The sequence below is a fragment of the Fulmarus glacialis genome, unplaced genomic scaffold, assembly GCF_000690835.1.
Source record: "Fulmarus glacialis isolate BGI_N327 unplaced genomic scaffold, ASM69083v1 scaffold37990, whole genome shotgun sequence".
In the NCBI taxonomy this organism is placed as follows: domain Eukaryota; kingdom Metazoa; phylum Chordata; class Aves; order Procellariiformes; family Procellariidae; genus Fulmarus; species Fulmarus glacialis.
This window is the reverse complement of record NW_009188960.1, coordinates 1-17,801: the sequence shown is the minus strand read 5'-3', so window position 1 is coordinate 17,801 and position 17,801 is coordinate 1. Positions and strand designations below refer to the sequence as shown.

At 39.3% G+C, this 17,801-nt stretch overlaps 1 protein-coding gene across 1 annotated transcript; it reads right to left on the bottom strand.

The window, feature by feature from the left end:
* Nucleotides 1-891: 891 nt before the first annotated feature.
* Nucleotides 892-17,630, bottom strand: GPLD1 (glycosylphosphatidylinositol specific phospholipase D1; the record flags this gene model as incomplete). Its single annotated transcript, XM_009580489.1, has 22 exons — nt 892-969; nt 2,202-2,252; nt 2,347-2,373; nt 2,638-2,798; nt 3,109-3,285; nt 3,874-3,967; nt 4,061-4,160; nt 4,740-4,881; nt 6,842-6,998; nt 7,388-7,462; nt 8,466-8,576; nt 9,612-9,798; nt 10,986-11,125; nt 11,670-11,790; nt 12,274-12,339; nt 13,328-13,467; nt 13,554-13,581; nt 14,287-14,394; nt 15,368-15,422; nt 15,919-15,967; nt 16,244-16,354; nt 17,533-17,630. Coding segments are annotated over 22 exons (2,276 nt in total), but the record flags the coding sequence as incomplete, so codon positions are not given.
* Between the last annotated feature and the right edge of the window lie 171 nt (nt 17,631-17,801).

Here is a 17,801-nt window from a genome sequence, read left to right as displayed (position 1 = left end):
CTGCCCTATTAAACTGTCTTTATCTCAACCCACAAATCTTACTTCCCCATTCCCCCCCCCGCCCCACTTCTCTCCCCCATCCTACTGTGGGGGGGAGTGAGCGAACAGCTGTGTCCTGTTTAGCTATCTGCCAGGTTAAACCATGACATGCATTCATATGCAATAGAATTCCTCTGAGATCATACATAGAAAAAACCAAAGCCAGTGGAGGCTGTATGTTCAGAATGGAATTGCTACAGAACATACTGGTTTTATGAATTTTCATTTAAAAAGGAAGACTCTTTTTATTCTGCCCTTAGAAAGACACTGCTCATTTTGCCTCACCTTACAAATCTGTGAACTGTGGTGTAAGTGCTGTGCTCCCAGGTCCACCCAGTTACTTCTTTCATAAAGTTCAGATTTTAAACTTAAGTGATCTGCTATTTGGGCAAGTAAAGTCCCCAAAATAGATGTTGGAACACATTATACATCAAGCTAATGTTCACCTTACCATTTTTTTTTTAAAAAACAACCTCCCTGAGAGACACAATTCCTAAGAAGGTAACTTGAAGTGTGTCATCTTGGAGTATGACCTTTAGAATTCTGTGCTATTCCACTGACTTGTGTTATTTGAAAGAAAAATAATGGTTTATGTTTTGTGAAGGGGGCAAGAGAGAGAAAATACATATACATATGTGTCTGCGGACTAGTATTGGTAATAACAGCATCACATCTTGCTGCTCAAGTTTAATAGATAATTGATGCACACTCTGTTAAACCTGCATCATACAAAAGTAGTGTTAATTAGTTGAAGACAATACTGTTAACAGTAAAAGCTGTTAATAATTCTAAGTTACCAGATTCTTCAATAAAAGACCAGCTGTGCCTGGTCTTAAAGGCTACCATGAACTTTTAGAGTGAGTAGACAAAAAGCCTTCCACCAAGTCGAGCTTTCACCGAACTTCTCTCCGCTGCCACTACAACTTCTTTCTGCAGAGACACAGAACAAAGGTTAGCAAAGTGCAACTTCAGGTGCACGACTGCCTCCATTTCCTAATGGAATTCAGATTTTGTCCATGTCATGAGTGTCACACAGAAACGTGACGAGGAGAAACAATAGAGCAACCCACCTCATCAGAATAGCAGTTAACAAAACAATTTGGCAAACAGACTTTGTTTCATCTGGGGAACTGGAAGAAGCTGGAACCAGTCAAATAAATCTCTTGCCAATGTAAACTATTTCTCAGGGGTAAGATCAATACAGATGAGGCTGGAGTGTGGACTGGACTGGTGCCATGGCAAAGGAACACAACTGCTTGGAGAACGGCCTCACTTGCACTCGTGCAGAAACCATCAGCAATGCCTTTGTTTCAGGTGTTGGATTATGCACCCTAACCTAGTTTAGAAGCATTTACGTTTCCAGGTGTTTCTCCATTGCATGTTTTAACAGCAAGAAGTCAAACACCATTTGCTGAAGTCCAGTCGCACTCCTCCTCAGCCTAGTACTGAGGCTTTCTCAGTACTCACACAGAGAACCTCAGTTCTCGCACAGGTTATGGCAGAGTAAGCAGGACATTGGACTCTCCTCAGCTGAACAAGCACTCAGTAACCTTCAAGCTGAAAAAAAGGTTCCTCAGTGCATCATAAAAACGCAGGGATTGACTTTTGGTAAAAATAAGGGGCATCTGAGGGAAACAAAAAGAAACAGGTACACAAACATATCCAAAATCATTCAGGTAGGAACTGGGCCTCTCTATGCTTGGAAATACTTGACATATGAACAGCATTCACTGCAAGCAATAGCTAGGACAGCGAGCCTGTAAATATTAAATGAGAGGGGTGGTTCAGTGCCTGGTTTACCCCATAGCTGAGCATCCACTTTGCATACAGGTTGGCATGAGCAGTAAAGCCAGCTGGCACCTACACTTGATTTACCATGCAACCTTTCAGCAAACGCCTAAGTAGTTTAGATTTCAGGCCATTTGAAAGCGATCTCTTTCAATTCAAGTGTCAGGTGCCAAAATTTTGACAACTCCATAGTTCATCCACCTATAAAATGGTTTTAATTATCAGTTCAGAGTGACTTAAATGAAAACTTAATTCTATGTAAAGCACTTAAGACTTCTGCAAATGAGTAAGATACGTATCTGAGGTGTTGGCTATTATATGCAAGTGAGGTAGAAAGATGTTACGAAGCAACAGACAACAGTAATTTTTCTCACCTTTCTTTCAGATTTCACAGTGATAACGGAACTCCCAAATCTTGATAGTTCCTGTAAAATAACATTGCTTGTTATAATGCTGTTAGGTTTTTTTTAAAGTGGGACTTTTTCATTTCTCTCAGTAGTTTGTTTTCTGGTTACTTACCTCAGGAGAAATCAGGACATACTGTGCCTGAAGAAGAAAAAAATGAGAAAATAAAAAGTCAGTGGAGAGAACCACACTAGGAGAGTAGAAGACCAGTGCAATAACCCTGGCTCCTAAAGAGGAAAGTAATTCAAGAAAGAACAGGAGGAGACAAATCACACAGATTCAGAAACATAAGTAACCTTCTGTTTTCTGAAACCAAGTCAGCATGCACCAGATATTTGCACTGGATGTAATTAATTAGTTGTCATTATGACCTCATGTCCTGATTTCACTTTTATGTTTTCTTACCCAGTCCTCAGGACAGGGAGATACCCATGATTTGCAGTGGCCTGTCACATTCCCTGAGGATGCCTGCTTTCCGTTGTAAATGTAAACACGGCCAGCTGCCCCACCAAACAGTATTGTGGTGATATCGTTAGTTCTCAGTGGGGATGTCACAATCATTTCATCTGCAAATATTACAAGTACGACATAACACATCAGAAGTGAAATAATGGTAAACCAAAACACGAGAGAGTTGGCATCTACATACCTCTAGATGCCACAATTCCTATTAATGATGACAAAACATTTCAATTTCTAAGTTGCTTGGGATTTCAGAGATGCCTCCCCACAAGGCACGATGAAATACTTGTACATGTCAATTGAAGAAGCAGACTGCATTTAGCACTTGTATGAATACTTGTATGTATGGTGACCAGTCTTCCCATTGGCAAAAGTAAAACATTTCACCTCTGATCTAGATTCATCAAGCTTTACCTAGTCCATCATTATCCAGGTCACTTAAGTATACATCTCCTCCAAAGCGAGAAAACCTCCTGTCCCCACTGAATGTGCTGAGCAAAGAAGGCTTGGTGCTGTCTGTCAGATCGTATACCAGAGCCAGTCCAGCTTGGTGCAGCACTGAGGATATAAATGAAATCCTAGACAGGCTATCTGGAAAAAAAAGAGAAGTTACAGAAGTTGAGCATCAGACATAGGAACTTAGGTTTGGCACTTGCAATACATTGACAGCAGATAATACTGGCATTACGTAACATGGACAAAATTAATATAATTTATGAATAAGATCAAATGTTATATGGCATTAACACTATTAGCATAGAAACAATAGCAATAGTAGTAGGGGAAAAATGCATTCAAGTTAAAGATAGATTTCTACATTTTGACTTGCCTAATTCCTTACTACCTACTGCCAGAGTAAGCACAAAATACTGTGTTGTTTTAATTCCAAGAAATATCCAGTAGTAAATCACTGCTACATAAATAATGCAAGGTAATAATGCTGCTAAACTAATTTTATGGAAGGAAAACACCCACTGAAGTTGAGGCGTAATACAGAGGACTCTACAGGTAAGGCCCGAAGGTGATTAGAGTGATTATTTCTTTTCTTTTTTTTTTTTTTTAAATTATGTGGCAGTTAAAAGGTCCCTTTTCTAACTTTTAATTTTGTATCTATCCTCCAGCCATATAGAAACAAACATCCCAAAGCAGAAATGGTTTGCAATTTCCAGAAGGACATACCTGCAGTAGGTGCACCCACCACCAAAACTGTCCTTGTGATCCCAGCCACAGACATCACACCACTGGCCAGAGACAAACCCATTCTGCCCATCACCTGTTAGGTTTTTAAAAGACCTATGTCATTTCTACAGAATGTCACTTTATTTCAAGTTATTCATAAGGTCCCATACTACAGAAGGAGCCCTACCTTGTCTCCAGTTACTGCAAACCAGCGCTCTGTGCTTGGTGGGTTATACCCATACACCTTCCCAACACTCTGTCTGACATCCGATGAGAAGGGATTGCAGCTTGAATTACAATGCAAAATATATTTGTATGTAACAACATATTTTTGTACATACAGCTAGGATTGCTCCTCTTAAAATATCTTCCCCTTTTCGTTTGGAATAACAGTGGCTGCCAAATTCTAGAAATCTATTTTAGTAATTCCCATGCTTGTTCTAACTAGTTACAAAACATTTAGGGCACAGACTTGGTCTGTCTATTCACTTCTTTTTCACCCAATACATATTTGTGTTCAGTTTACTTTTAAAAATGCTACCTCAACGTAAGTGCTGTCTATAGGATTATTTTAGGCATGCTTACCTGTTAGCATTTTTGTGCCCCCTCACCCCCTCCCAAAGAAAACCCAAAAAATTCTTAAGTGTCTCTAAATAACAAAGACCCTCTCTATAAAGGGTCTAAAGACACACCGTCTCCTTCATGAGAAAGGATGAAGGCATAAAAATATGAATTTAATAAAAATATTCTAAGCAGGACAAAGAGGAAACTTCCTGAAAAGCTGGAAGTCCAATCTATTACAAATCTTAACCATTGTAGAAGTGGGGCAGAATGGAGGAGAGAGCAAGCTGTCATATACAACACACCCAGCACAACTCTTCCACGTAGGGCTACCAATCAGCAGCAGTGTTACGTTCTCCAGCTGGCAGCTGTCAAGTGAAAATCCAAACCAAGCATAGTTTTCTTCCCCCTTCACCATCCAGTTGGCATCCTCTACTGACAGAAGTCCTGACAGACCACAGAAATATGAATTAACTCTTGGTGTACCCTGGCATAGAAAAATCTGTTAGCAATCCTCCACTGATTCATCCTACGACAACAAGTTTCTACAAGCAAAGTTACACTGTCCATGATATGGCACCAGTTATTGTTAACTTCGCTTGCTCGGTCTGCAACTGTACTGGCTGGTGAAAGCCTCTATTCAACACAGCCTGCTTCTAAATCCTTGCAATAGCCTACACAAAATACATGAAAGCTATCAGTCAAGCCTGCCCTAAACTAGTGACTCCTTCTTAGGGATAGGACAACATTGAAACTGTTTATCAGAACCTGTAATTCTTCAAGGGTTGTGAGCGGGGGAGCTTCAAATAATTCTGGCTTTAATTTAAATAATTCATTCTGTGTTTTGGTTTTGCAAAAATGTCAGTCAGCAGTGTTTTGAACCCCATTTTCCTTGTGGTTTCTAATTCTACATGAAGTAGAATAAGCTACAAAAATTAAATATTATTGGAAATCTCAATTACATGATCCTGATGAAGCTCTGAATACCTGCCTATATTGCCCAGCCCCTATTAACTTTATTTAGCTCCATATATGGCCTCTCCTCCCTCATTCACAACAGTCCTCATCACCTGTACTCATTAGCTGTATTCACTTGTAGCATTCCTCTTTAGCCACATGAAGGAGCATACAGAATGATAAAAATTCATCTTTCGAGGTACATTTGCAAATTTCCAAGGAAGACCCGTGAGTCTGCCCTGGTATCACTAATACACAGTTAAATCCACTGCTTTAGCAAGGCTTTCAACATTGTCACCTACAATGTTCTTGTATCCAAGTTTGGACACTGCAGTCTGGATGGGTGGACAACCAGATGGAAAAAACCCGGCTGAGATGATCACCCTCACAGGGCAGCGGTTAGTGGGTTATACTCTGAATGCCTGTGACAAGTGGAGTGCCTTCAGGGGTCTATCTTTAGACTCATTCTGTTAAACACTTTTACAAATGATCTGCAGAAGGCAACAACATGCCCTTTCATGAAGTTGGCAGATGACAGGAGACTGGCGGGGGGGGCTATCACTTGAGGACAGTGCTATCATTCAGAAGGATCCAGACAGGCTGGAGGAACAGGCTGACAGGAACCTCACAAAATTCAGCGAGGACAAATGCAAAGCCCTGCCCCCGGGAAAGGAGATGCCCTTGCAGCGATACAGGCTGGAGACAGACTAGCTGGGGAGCAGCCATGTGGAAAAGGTCCTGGAGCTCCTGGTGGGCACAGCGCTGAGCGTGAGGCTCTGACAGCAGAGATGGCCAACAGCATCCCAGGCTATATAAGCAGAAGCATGACAAAGAGATTGAGAGAAGTGATTATTCCCCCTTTACTCCTCCCTAGACCACACCTGTAACACATTGTTCAGTTCTGGACCCCACAAAACAAGATGTTGATAAACTGGAGCAAATTTAGTAGAGAGCCCCGAAGATAGTTGGGGGTTGGAGCACTTGCGCTGTGAGCAGAGACTGAGGGACCGGGACTTATTCAGCCTGCCAGTACCTATGAGGAGGTTAACAAGGAGATAGAGCCAGGCTCTTCCCAGTGTACGGGGTACTTAACGCCTTCTGTGTCTCTGACTTCGCTATTCATGGAGGTGGGAGGACAACAGATAATGAGCATAAGCTGAAACGAGAGGTTCATACTGGCTGTAACAAGACATTTTTTTCCCTATGAGGACAGCCAAGAAGTGGAACAGCTACCCAGAGTGGCTGTGCAATCTTTATTATTGGAGGTTTTTAAGACCTGACTGGATAAAGCCCTGAGCAATCTGGTCTGACTTCACAGCTGTCCCCCTATTGGAGGCTGGACTAAACACCTTCTGAGATCCCTTTGAGGCTGAATTATCCCATGATTAATTAGGAACAAATGAAGAGTCACATAAAATATGGGAGGATTAATTTACTCAATAAATATTACCTTGGTCACTCCTGTTGAAATGAGAGTAAAATACAACCACAAATCCTCTCTGCTGCCCACCACCAGGTGCATATGGAGAGCCCACAACCAGATCAGCATTTCCATCCCCATCAACATCAGCTGCCAGGAGGGACCAACCAAGATTACAGTAGGAATACTGCAACAAACAGTTAGTTTAAGCCTGAAATGGAACTGAAACCACCAATTCTGTAACAAAATAGAGCAATTTTCTTCTAAAGAGCTAACTTTGTCTGCTTCTGATCAAATTACCCTCCCACTCCCTGACTTCAATTTTGTTTTCTTTGGGTTTTTTTGGAGGGCTATGCATCTTTCTGTTCACCTTGCTGCATCCCCTGCACAGGAGTACAAATGTCTTTCCCACATACAACCAACCCAGGCAAGCACCTGCTTGCACCATCCCCGTCAGTCTAAATTCCCTTGCAATTAGAAGTTTGATTTTAATGTTCTTTTTTTAAGTCCACAAGCCCCTTTCCCCTTTATCTCACCTCCTGCTTGTGTAGCCCTGTGTTAGCCTGATCAATATACCTGACAAGTTATGGTAACATTTGGTTGAGATGCCAAGCCTCTTCCCTCAGTGCCAAAATAGACATACACAGCACCCTAAACAGCAGGAAAAGCAAATATAGCATGAGAGCATCTGCATGTCAGCACCAAGTATAAAATTCAAGACAAAACGCAGGGAGCGAAACAGTTCTGCAAAGGCTATTAATACAACTGCATTTTTCCTATCTGAGCCTTGTCATAATACTGTCTTTTCCACCCCAAACCTAAGAATACCCATGCTGTAACGGGTACTGCTATAACCAGGCAACAAACTAGAGAAGTAGAGAGAAGTACATTTTCATCATACTGTGGGTAAGGAACAAGGACAGTATACTGTACATTATATTTGTTATAGACACATTCAGGTGGCTCAAATTTTGTTAATTATTATTTAATGCAATGGCACACAGCACCAGGCACAACAGACGCATGCAATTTTCCAAGCTAGTGGGTCTACATAAAAGCATTTAAGTTCCTATTTAGGCAGCTAAGCTAGTATCTGAAATTCTGAAGAGTTTTAAGCTTAATGGATGTGGTTTAAACCAAAACATTTTGCCTCTCAGTTCACGGGGGCCAAACATACTCAGAGACCATTACATGGGCTTATCTGGTAGGCTGCAAGTCATTAAGCCTCTGTAACTTGATTATTTTAGCAAGTGTGCCTGTGTTCATATCACATTTTAGATATCATCTGTTGGCCTGTGACAGCAGATGACAAGGCTCACCCATGAGGTCCATTCCAGACTGTTCATAAATAAAAAGGGTACACCTGTATTTCATGAATGGCTCCTTACATTTCCAGCACATCAGTGCTGCAAAGTTGCAACCTGATTTGGATTTCTAATGTGCAAAAAGGCCATTGAAAGAGAAATACAGATAGCTGTCATTGCTCTAGTCAAAGTACCCACAAAGGATATAAACCTATGTGTTTAAATTACAATGTCATCTTGAGCAACAACAGAAATTCTCTCTCTCATTTCACTGTTCGAAAAAATACGTATCAATAAAAATGTTCTGTTTGAAGGGGAAAAAACCCAACAAACCCATGTGCGTGGCTTACCTTGTAAGTAAGAAACTGAGATCCCACAGAAGGTGCTCCAATTGCCAGATCTGGCACTCCATCCTCATTGAAGTCCAGGACTGCCAAGGCAGAACCAAATCTTCCTGAAGGCTAAAAGAAGAGGGATTGCTCACATGAAAATAACAGGCGTTTTCAAGACAAAACCATCAAAACCTAATGCACATTTGCAATCACAGCGCAGGGAAGAACTGGAAACAGAGATGACAAAAATCTATCCCAACAATTCTTAAGATTTTCTTCGCGTCATTGTTCTCCCAAGTAATAACTGCCATACTAATACACTAACTCGGAGTCAACTGTTCCGTTTGAGGATGTGGAGGTGTTAAAATATAAGATAACTGAACACAATATGGCGCTGCTTTGCTATTTCCTCTTCTGAGCCTAGGGCACCATTGATGTTAAGCTTATGATCTTTCCTGTTAACAGCATTATACTGTGAACCACTAAAACACTCTGTAAAAAGACAGCAGCTGTTACTCCATAGTTTACAACCACAGAAACAGATTAAAAGGAAATGTATCTCATCTCTCTCTATTCTCTTGTTTGTGAATAAAGATATTTTCCAGAGAGGATCATCTTTATTACTCAAAAAGATCATTTGATCCTGCTTCTCAGTTACAAGCCAGTCACCATCACGTCAAATAGCAGTTTTCTCTTTTTTTTAAAATAACGTGTACTCTTAGTAAAGACAAATAATGCTTTTGTGAGAAGTTATCAATTAATGAAAAAATGTAGCTTCAAAGGAATTGAAACTTATATTGAATTAATAATTTTAGATGAAAAGGGAAGGGAAAATCACAATATTTTCTTAAATGCAGGGACCCGAATGAGCTATACTGTGACTTAGAGAGACACTACCACAGTTTTATTCAAGGGCAAATTATGGTCTAATACCCATTTGTCTGGCACAGTAATAAAAGTGAACCTACAGATCACCATTGCTTTAATTGTTCCTGTGACTTAAGTAACAGTTATTTTTCTTGAAAAGCATATGACATCCTTTTACCAGGAGGGGCATTTCAGGCATAATCCTCATACATATTAATGATACTGTTGCTCAGTCAAAATTTACCACATTTTCAGGCAAAAAAATTTAAGTGACAAATACCTGACTTGACCCCTCACCTGATGACCCTGTAGTACTTGGTCCGCTTTCCCATCTAGATCCATGTCCTCTGGTGGCAAACCTGACTGTTTGCCATAGACCACATACACCCGTCCTATCTGAACACGGCCCAGTGTGCTGTACCCTGGTGCTCCAACCACCAGATCTTCATATCCATCCTGGTTTAGGTCAGCTGAGATCATAGCCCTGCACAGCAAGGGAGTCAACAAAATCATAGCATCAGCTTCCAGACTACCACAACGTTAGCAGAAAATGAATACTTCTACTTCTTTCACGTAAACCAAGACCTGTCTTTCCCCATCTATTTTTGTAAAAATCTACACAGCATTTTTCATATTATATAACTGATTTTTGTTTTCTTCAATTAAGTAAAAACAGAGCCTTGAAGATTCATCTTCCATTAATGCACCTGAGATCTGTAGGAACTGCTTTTTACTTACTGACACAAGGCACCTGAGAGCAATCAGAGCAAGGAGCATGAAAAAGGGCTGCTTGCGTACGACACAGAATACAAAAGATGAAATTAAGTATCTTTTTAACTGAACCTCTGATTTAATCAATGGACTTAACAGTAGATAAGCAAAGGGATCACAGGTGTCAGTAACATGTTGGAGTTTAGAAAGGGAACGTAGAGAGAAAAGAACTAACTACTGTTCATTTGCCTGGTGTGAAGTAAACTCAAGAATTAAATCTTCAATTTTTGAGTCAGAAGAAATAAAGCAAGATGAGCAGCAATGCAAATGTACTCTTCCCTGTTGCAGGTAAAGCTAGAATCTCTCTGGCAAGGAGAGAGAATATACCTCTTTCTGTGTCCTGAATCTATCTTTGAACTCCCTACTAGTGTTGTAGTGTTTCCAAGAACACTCGCTAAGCACCATCAGTGACCAATTTGGGACAGACAATTAATTCTGCACAAACATCAACCAATAACCAAAAAAGGGTAACAACGTTCCTGTACTGTTCAGAACTGGAGCCGATGTTGGTTCTAATTTTGGTTCCTTCCATTCTGAGCTTAATCATACACAGAGCACTGAGCTCCTTCACTAAGGAAAGAATGTAAAAAAACGACAAGACATCACTTCCAAAGAAAGAGGTTATCTGACTATAATTCACATTCGAATGGAAATTTGCTCTTGATACAGTTTTATTCAGTACCAACACAAAGAGGCTTATGCTAACATGTGGAAGAAAGGTCTTATGCGTTAACCTGTTGTTCTGGCCAGTCAATATAAGCCATTCAGCCAGATTTGTATCACTAATTGATTTGGACTGTCACCTTTAAAAAGTATCCAAAGAATAAACATAAATATTTCGGTGGGTACTCAGAATTTTCAGAAATTAAGAGGGAGGTGGGAAGAAAAAAAACTACCAACCATCCAAGTCTAGCATAGGGTGAAGTCAGAAAATACGAAGCTGCTGGCTTGGAGATGTACTTAGCAGATTTTTGATGTGTAGCTGCTAACACTCTCCAGACATTGATTGCAAAAGCACGGTTTATCAAGCGGAGAGAATTCTGAAATAAAAAAAATAAAGAGACACAAGAATGGTTAAAAAACAGGCTGAAACTCTAGAACATTATGGAGCACCTCAAAACCAAGTCACCAACAGTGGAAATCACCACATTGATCTAAGTGGACTCTGACTCAGGTCATAAGCACCATTTTAGAAAGAGACAAAAATCTGCATGCTCTAAATGCAGCACTGCTAATTGTTCACTGCTATGCTTTGTTGGGACTTCTTAACGCCAAAAAGCGAACATATTCTCTAAAATGTAAACTCTGAAGTGTAAGTACTGAAGATATATTTTGTCAGTTTTGGCACTGCAAGGTGTGTTCTAACTTCACTATACAATGAAGCAAAATGTAAAAATTGAGTGTTTATGATGTACATATAAATATATAGATTAACAATGGCTGCTGGAATCTCCATGAAGTGAAGTTACAGGCTACTGTCAACATCCAGAGACCTTGCTCCAACATGCAGCATCTCAGATAGAAATTAAAACAATTTTATACAGAGCTGAATTTTACCTGACATGTCTGTCACTTCTCACTTACTGTTGCCCAAGATTGTATGTTGAAGTGAACTCCTCTCTCTGTATAATTTATATTCTTTTCAAGTGTTTTTGTAAGCAAAGAAGTTGTATTCTTGTGATGTTCATTTTTTGATTGTTTGTTTCTGCTAAAATAAAGAAGGCAGTAATAACTATTAATATAACTGAATTAAGGACTGGAGTATTTTATGACAAAGCTAGGACAAGCAATCATATTGCATGCAATCAGGTGGCCATTTCTCCCATATATAAAGGGAGTTCTCAAGAGATACCAATTAAGCTGGTTTCTCTTGAGATGTTTGCTAGAGGAATACATACATGTTGTGCTCCGAACAGCTGAGTTCTGTATTTCTATAAATCAGGAGAGAATTTAGCTATGGTAAGGGTAAACATGAATCAATAGTTTCATGATTAGCGGAACAAAGAGTGACAACCAAATAAAGTGTGAAGACTTAGCACTTCAAGTGGTTTATTTATTCATGTTAAGAGAATCTCAAATTCACACACAAAAAGATAGACCAAAAGATCTCTAACTTTCAATAGCTCACTATCCACATTAGTGCAGGACTCTCATCAGCAAATCTTTGAGCCTTCAGAGCTATACTTACACGTAGCTGTCCTTGTGCTCCCTTGTGCAGTTTATAAACAGAGGGTTTTCAGGCAGGAAGCAGCCACTAAAGAAATATGCAGAATGCATTTTAAACATTCATTTTCCCGCAATGGAAGTGAAACTAAAAATACAACTTTTATCCTTACTGATTCCTCTGTTAATAGTCATCAGTTTTCTCAAGAAACCCTGCTTATTCAAAACCAGAGCATCACTATAATCCTGAGAAACCCCTCTGATATTTATTTTAATGACCTTGACTAGGTTCTGTATGAATCTCACATGTCTTTATATAACTCTTAAAGGAAACTTAGTGTAACTTGTCCTGCTAATTCTAATAATCTAAAGGACTTTTAATGGTTGTGCTGTTCTGGAACAAAGAACACAACAGATTATGCCATATTGTATTTCAAATATCATTTCCCAAAATAGCTGCAGTGATATTTTCCATATAAATGGATGGATTAATTGCGACTGTTGGTCTTATAAAGTTATTTACAGTAAGGTTACACTTGTAACAGAGCAGTACAGGGCCAGAACTTCTATAAAAAATACGATATTCTGACTGCAAGCCTGAGCTTCCAACACTAGAATATATACTCCTACTCTTTCTAATCCTATCTGTCTTCAGTGTCTGAAGGCAATATCTGTCCTCCCCTAGGAAGGGACATCTTTGCTGGCTGATGACAGCAGCCAGAAGGTGCCACCACAGCTCAGATTGCCAGGCCAGGCAGAACCTCAGGGCATGGCTATGCAATATTTAAGCAGGCCCTTGAGTACGTCTTAAAGAATGCCCCAGATTTTCCCTGTTGAGTATCAGCTTGGCACGCCAGAGTCTTGCCTGGGGAAGGAGTGTGAACATGCAACAAATGCGAACTCAAGGCCTATGTAATCCTGTGCACCTGGGTAAAAAGACAGCCACAGAAATCCCTTCTTCCAAGTGAGGATTTAAAGCTCAGCACCTCTTCTAGGAAAGAACCTGCTGTCAGAAGAACAATTAAATGAGTGTCAGAACTTGACTACTGCATTTCTTATTGCAGGAAACACGGCTATACCTGGTTCCATTCTCTAGCATACGGCTCGTCAGCTCAAAAATATTGTTTGTCCAGAACGCCATGTCATCCACTCCTCCGAGGAAATACTCATGGAACTTCTCCACCAGAAATGGAGATTTGCTAGCATACGTTGGAAAAAGCTAAGAGACAAGCAACACACTTAGTAAGATGGATTACATTGTCTTCATGCTATATTTCATTTTTATAAAGAAAACAGAAGACCAACCTTGGCAACAGCAAGCCTTTCTCCATGCCTGGAAAAAAAAAACAATCTTCAGAAACAAATTTGCTTCACGTCATAATATTTAATTACTTAAACAGTTCTTTTCAAGGCTTCTGTATGGTAAATACTATGCAAGTCATTACATTTCCTTGTTGGCTATTAATATATTTTAAAAAGCTGTAATATGAGAAGTAATGATCTTAACTTTACTGCTGACCTTAATTTGGAGGAATTCACAGTGTTTGTAAATGCTGCATGACTATTGGTAATTAGCTGAAATAAAGGATACAGCTAGGCTGTTTAGGATATTCAAAAGCAGACACTGCCAGATACCAAAAGCCGCTTTCGAATTATTCTTGGACTTTAAAAGATATACAGGGAAGCCATCTATGTTGGTATGTACACTACTCTTTCAGTACATGAAAATTATGTTGCTAACGTGCCACCATGCAATGGTACTTGAAGACACAGCTGTTCTCACATAAATAGGCATAAATACATTAAATGCATAAATGTGTTAAATAGCTAAGATGCTGAATCTGTGGTGTAATAATGAATTTAACATTATTAAGTTATTAAGCAGTCCAAATTTGTTTTATGATTTTGGGGTCTAATAGAGAGTCTATATTGCTGTCCTCAACACATAAATTTCTGAGCTAGCACTTCAAAGAGGATTATCATCATTTTCCTACATATGTTTCACTTATGAAAACCCAGACAAAGCTATTCAACTTACAGTTCAAGAAACAGAAGGTAAGTACAGTCAGCAATTGTGCTTTCAGTTATGATCTCTCTTCCATAAAACTCCTTATAGATAGCTGCTAGGTCTTTGACAGGTACATACCTAAAAACAAGACAAAAGTGTTACATATAAGAGTTTTTCCACATCACCTGATAAAAGATTAGTTTCTGTAATAACAATAGCCTGCTTTAAAATATTCTAAATTTCAAAAGACTATAGGTCATGAAGATTTACAAATGCCAGAAAGACCAGGACTGCAGGTGCAGTTACTCTCTGTGCAACACTGTCCTCCTGTTTAGGTTCACTCTCAGAAACCTGTAGTACCATTCCCCTATGGCTACTGCTGGTAGAGTTTCCACACTCCCTACACTGGTTTCCCGGCTTGGTGATCACACAATCTTGGAGGATGTCCTCTAACTCTCCGCTGTATCAAATCTACTCCTAGCCAAATAGACATTTCCCACAGCTGTGCCAGAGTTTTATTAATGAACTGTGCCTTCTACACCTAGATGAACTACATCCTACTTAAACAAAACAACTCAAATGACCTACTTTATCAGCAGAAAAAAAGGCATGTGAGTTTTTTATTTCAGTTAAAAACTGTGAGAAAAAAACTGTGTCTATCTAAAACTGCTGCTTCTTTCTATGCTTTTAAAACCTGTTTGAATTCCACAGCATCTATAACCACAAACATCCTCAACTTCCAAAACTTGAAATGGAAATCTAAGTGAGATTTATTTAACTGAGTTATTTAACTAATTGCTAGGACATTCCAGCAAACCTTTTTCACTGATTCTTTTATATATAATTACTTATAACTCCTTTCAGAGATAAAGAATTTAATCTTTCTTGCTGTGTTCTTATATGTAAAACTCTTTTTTCTTCTGTCCTTCCAGTTTTTCATGTCAGGGAACAGTAAATATGCATATAAGGAATACCAAACTCAGAAAGATTCCAATAGCTGCGAGAGTTTCCTTTGAAAGAAAGATAAAGGAGGGCAGCATTTTGTTAAAACACAGGGAGTATACAGAGTAAGCAGAAATAATTATTAAAGAAGGTAACCTCATTATCTTACCAATTCGATGCCAGATAACTGAAGTCCAGCTCAAACTGACTCAGTACATCTCCTCCTGCAGATGGAAGAACGAAAAAAACCCACAAAGCCCAACAAACCAAACCCATTAAGTATCTATCATGGATAACAGCGTGGATGAAGCTATGTATGGCTATGCTATCTGTGTTTACAGGGCAGATCCTCCAGCTGTGTATTTAGAATACATAAATGGTTCACCTGAAAGTATGCTGCATATTTTATAGTTCCAGAGAATAAAAATAATGTAAAATTTGAAGTCACAGTAGTGACTCCATTTAAACTTTAGCATCCTTCAGCCTGTGTTTTGGCTTTAATACAAGTGCCTACATGCCCTATCACATGAAACATGGAGCATGAGGACTCGGATAGCAGGGCTTTGCAAGCTATGGGGGAAGAGTGAGAATACAGTGTCCATATGACTCATTCTTGGCTCCTGCATTGCACAGGTTAAGAGCCAGAATCACCCACTGTGGTTTTGAAGGGGACTAGTTATTCCAATAGAAGGATCTATGACCAGCAAACAAAAACATTACCGAAATCGCCAACATTGTGAGCTTCTGAGTATGAACCATGAAAATCAATCTGGAGAAAGAGAAAAACAAGAGAACTGCCTGTTTATTTTACTCATCCTTCCATACAGACATATGAACAGAAACAAATTGTCCAAGCAGCCCTGAAGTTTACAGGTCCCAAACCTGACCAGCTTTGTTCTTACAGAGTTTGTGACATTATATCTCTCTGAAAACCTTCCTGAAACAGGGCTCCAGTTTTTCTCTTCCCCCCCCACCAGAGTCCAAAGCTAAGCTATCAATTCCAATAAATCCAGTTATATCAATAAATATAATAATACAGGCTTACTTCTCCCATGGCCTTTAGAAATCCTTGGTCGATGCCCAGGCTATGCCAGCTAACATCTGCCACCATATGTGAGGCAATTCCAAACAGGAAAGCCACCAGCTTCTCTGTAGCCTACACAACAACAATCCACTTGTAGTAATGTCAGTAATTTTACTTCTGTCTTTAAGAAGATGTGAGCATTTAAGTTAGTGCATTATACAAAGATATAGGTGAGAAACTCTTACCATCTAAGAACTTAGCATGAGAAAGTGTTGACCACTCATTCCTTGATGCTGGAGTCACTTTTTGTGACTTGAGAAGCTTTAAGCACTTCATACAGTCCAAGACCATAGAATTACATGGTTGATGTCAGGACAACTTGTGTCCTTCAAGTTAGATGTGTACTAAAGTATTTTTCTGGACTGAGGACAAACACTTCCACTTCCAAGGAGTGAACCCCCTCTGCCACCATGGGTGTAGAGAAAAAGACATTCCTGTGCAAGTGCTGTTCACTGTAAAAATACCTGATTAAAGCCCAGGTATGAAATTACTCATCTTATTCCTACAAACAGAAAAGTTATTTGGAATAAATTTATCAGCAACTGAAACTACATTTCTCCAGAAAAGACTTCTCTGCATTGACTCACTGTAAGCTCCAGAGATCTTTTAAAAATCTGTAATTGAATCATAGTTTTTGACGAATTTATACTTCCCAAGGGTTAATAGTTTACAAGGTCAGTATCGCCAATGGCCAGTCAAAGGGCAGGCAGCTTGCTTAGTTTTTAAAGAATGCATGCTCTCAAATGCTGCTCTACCTGTATGACTCTCCTGAGCAGTGAGAGAATGGCAAATTCTCCAGTAAGGAAAAGAAAACAATACAACCTTTAAAATCATCCTCAATTTGACAGTTTGTTTTTCCTCTCCTCCTATGTAGCTCATATACCATAAACAAGAGCAAATAAGGACTAAGTCCAAGATTTCACAAATGAGAATTCTAAAAGACACCTGGTTTTCAAGTGGCAAACAATCAACCAGATCTGATGATAATTCAAGACCACCAATCACATTTGAAAGTTTGGACCTATGAAATATATCATAAGCACCAGACCACATTGGAGATAACTGATATGGAAACGGTAACTTTTTTGTCTGGTAAAGACGAAAATAGGATTTCAAATTTTCCTATGTCAGCAGAGACTTTAATTTAAAAATGTGTACTTTTTCTACACTTCCCAAAGGATGAAATTGCAACAAGTGAAGGTGAAGAAAACAGTAGAAAGCAAAGTCAAAAGTTAAAGAAATTTTCTTACCTCTTCCCAAGGCTGAGGATAATTCCTTCTGATGTAGTGAACACTTGTATTGAGAAATGGTGACCAGTGAGTGTCTTCAGACACATCATGGAATATTCCTATTGCAATAAAATTATACCAATATTTGATTTTTCATTTGGGGAAAAAGAAGAAAAAAGGAAAAGAAAAAAAAGGACAAGGAAAGGGACAGGGAAAGGGACAGGAAAAAAAGGGAAAAAGGGACAGGGAAAAAAGGGGGGAAGGGGGAAAGGGAGGGGGAAAGGGAGGGG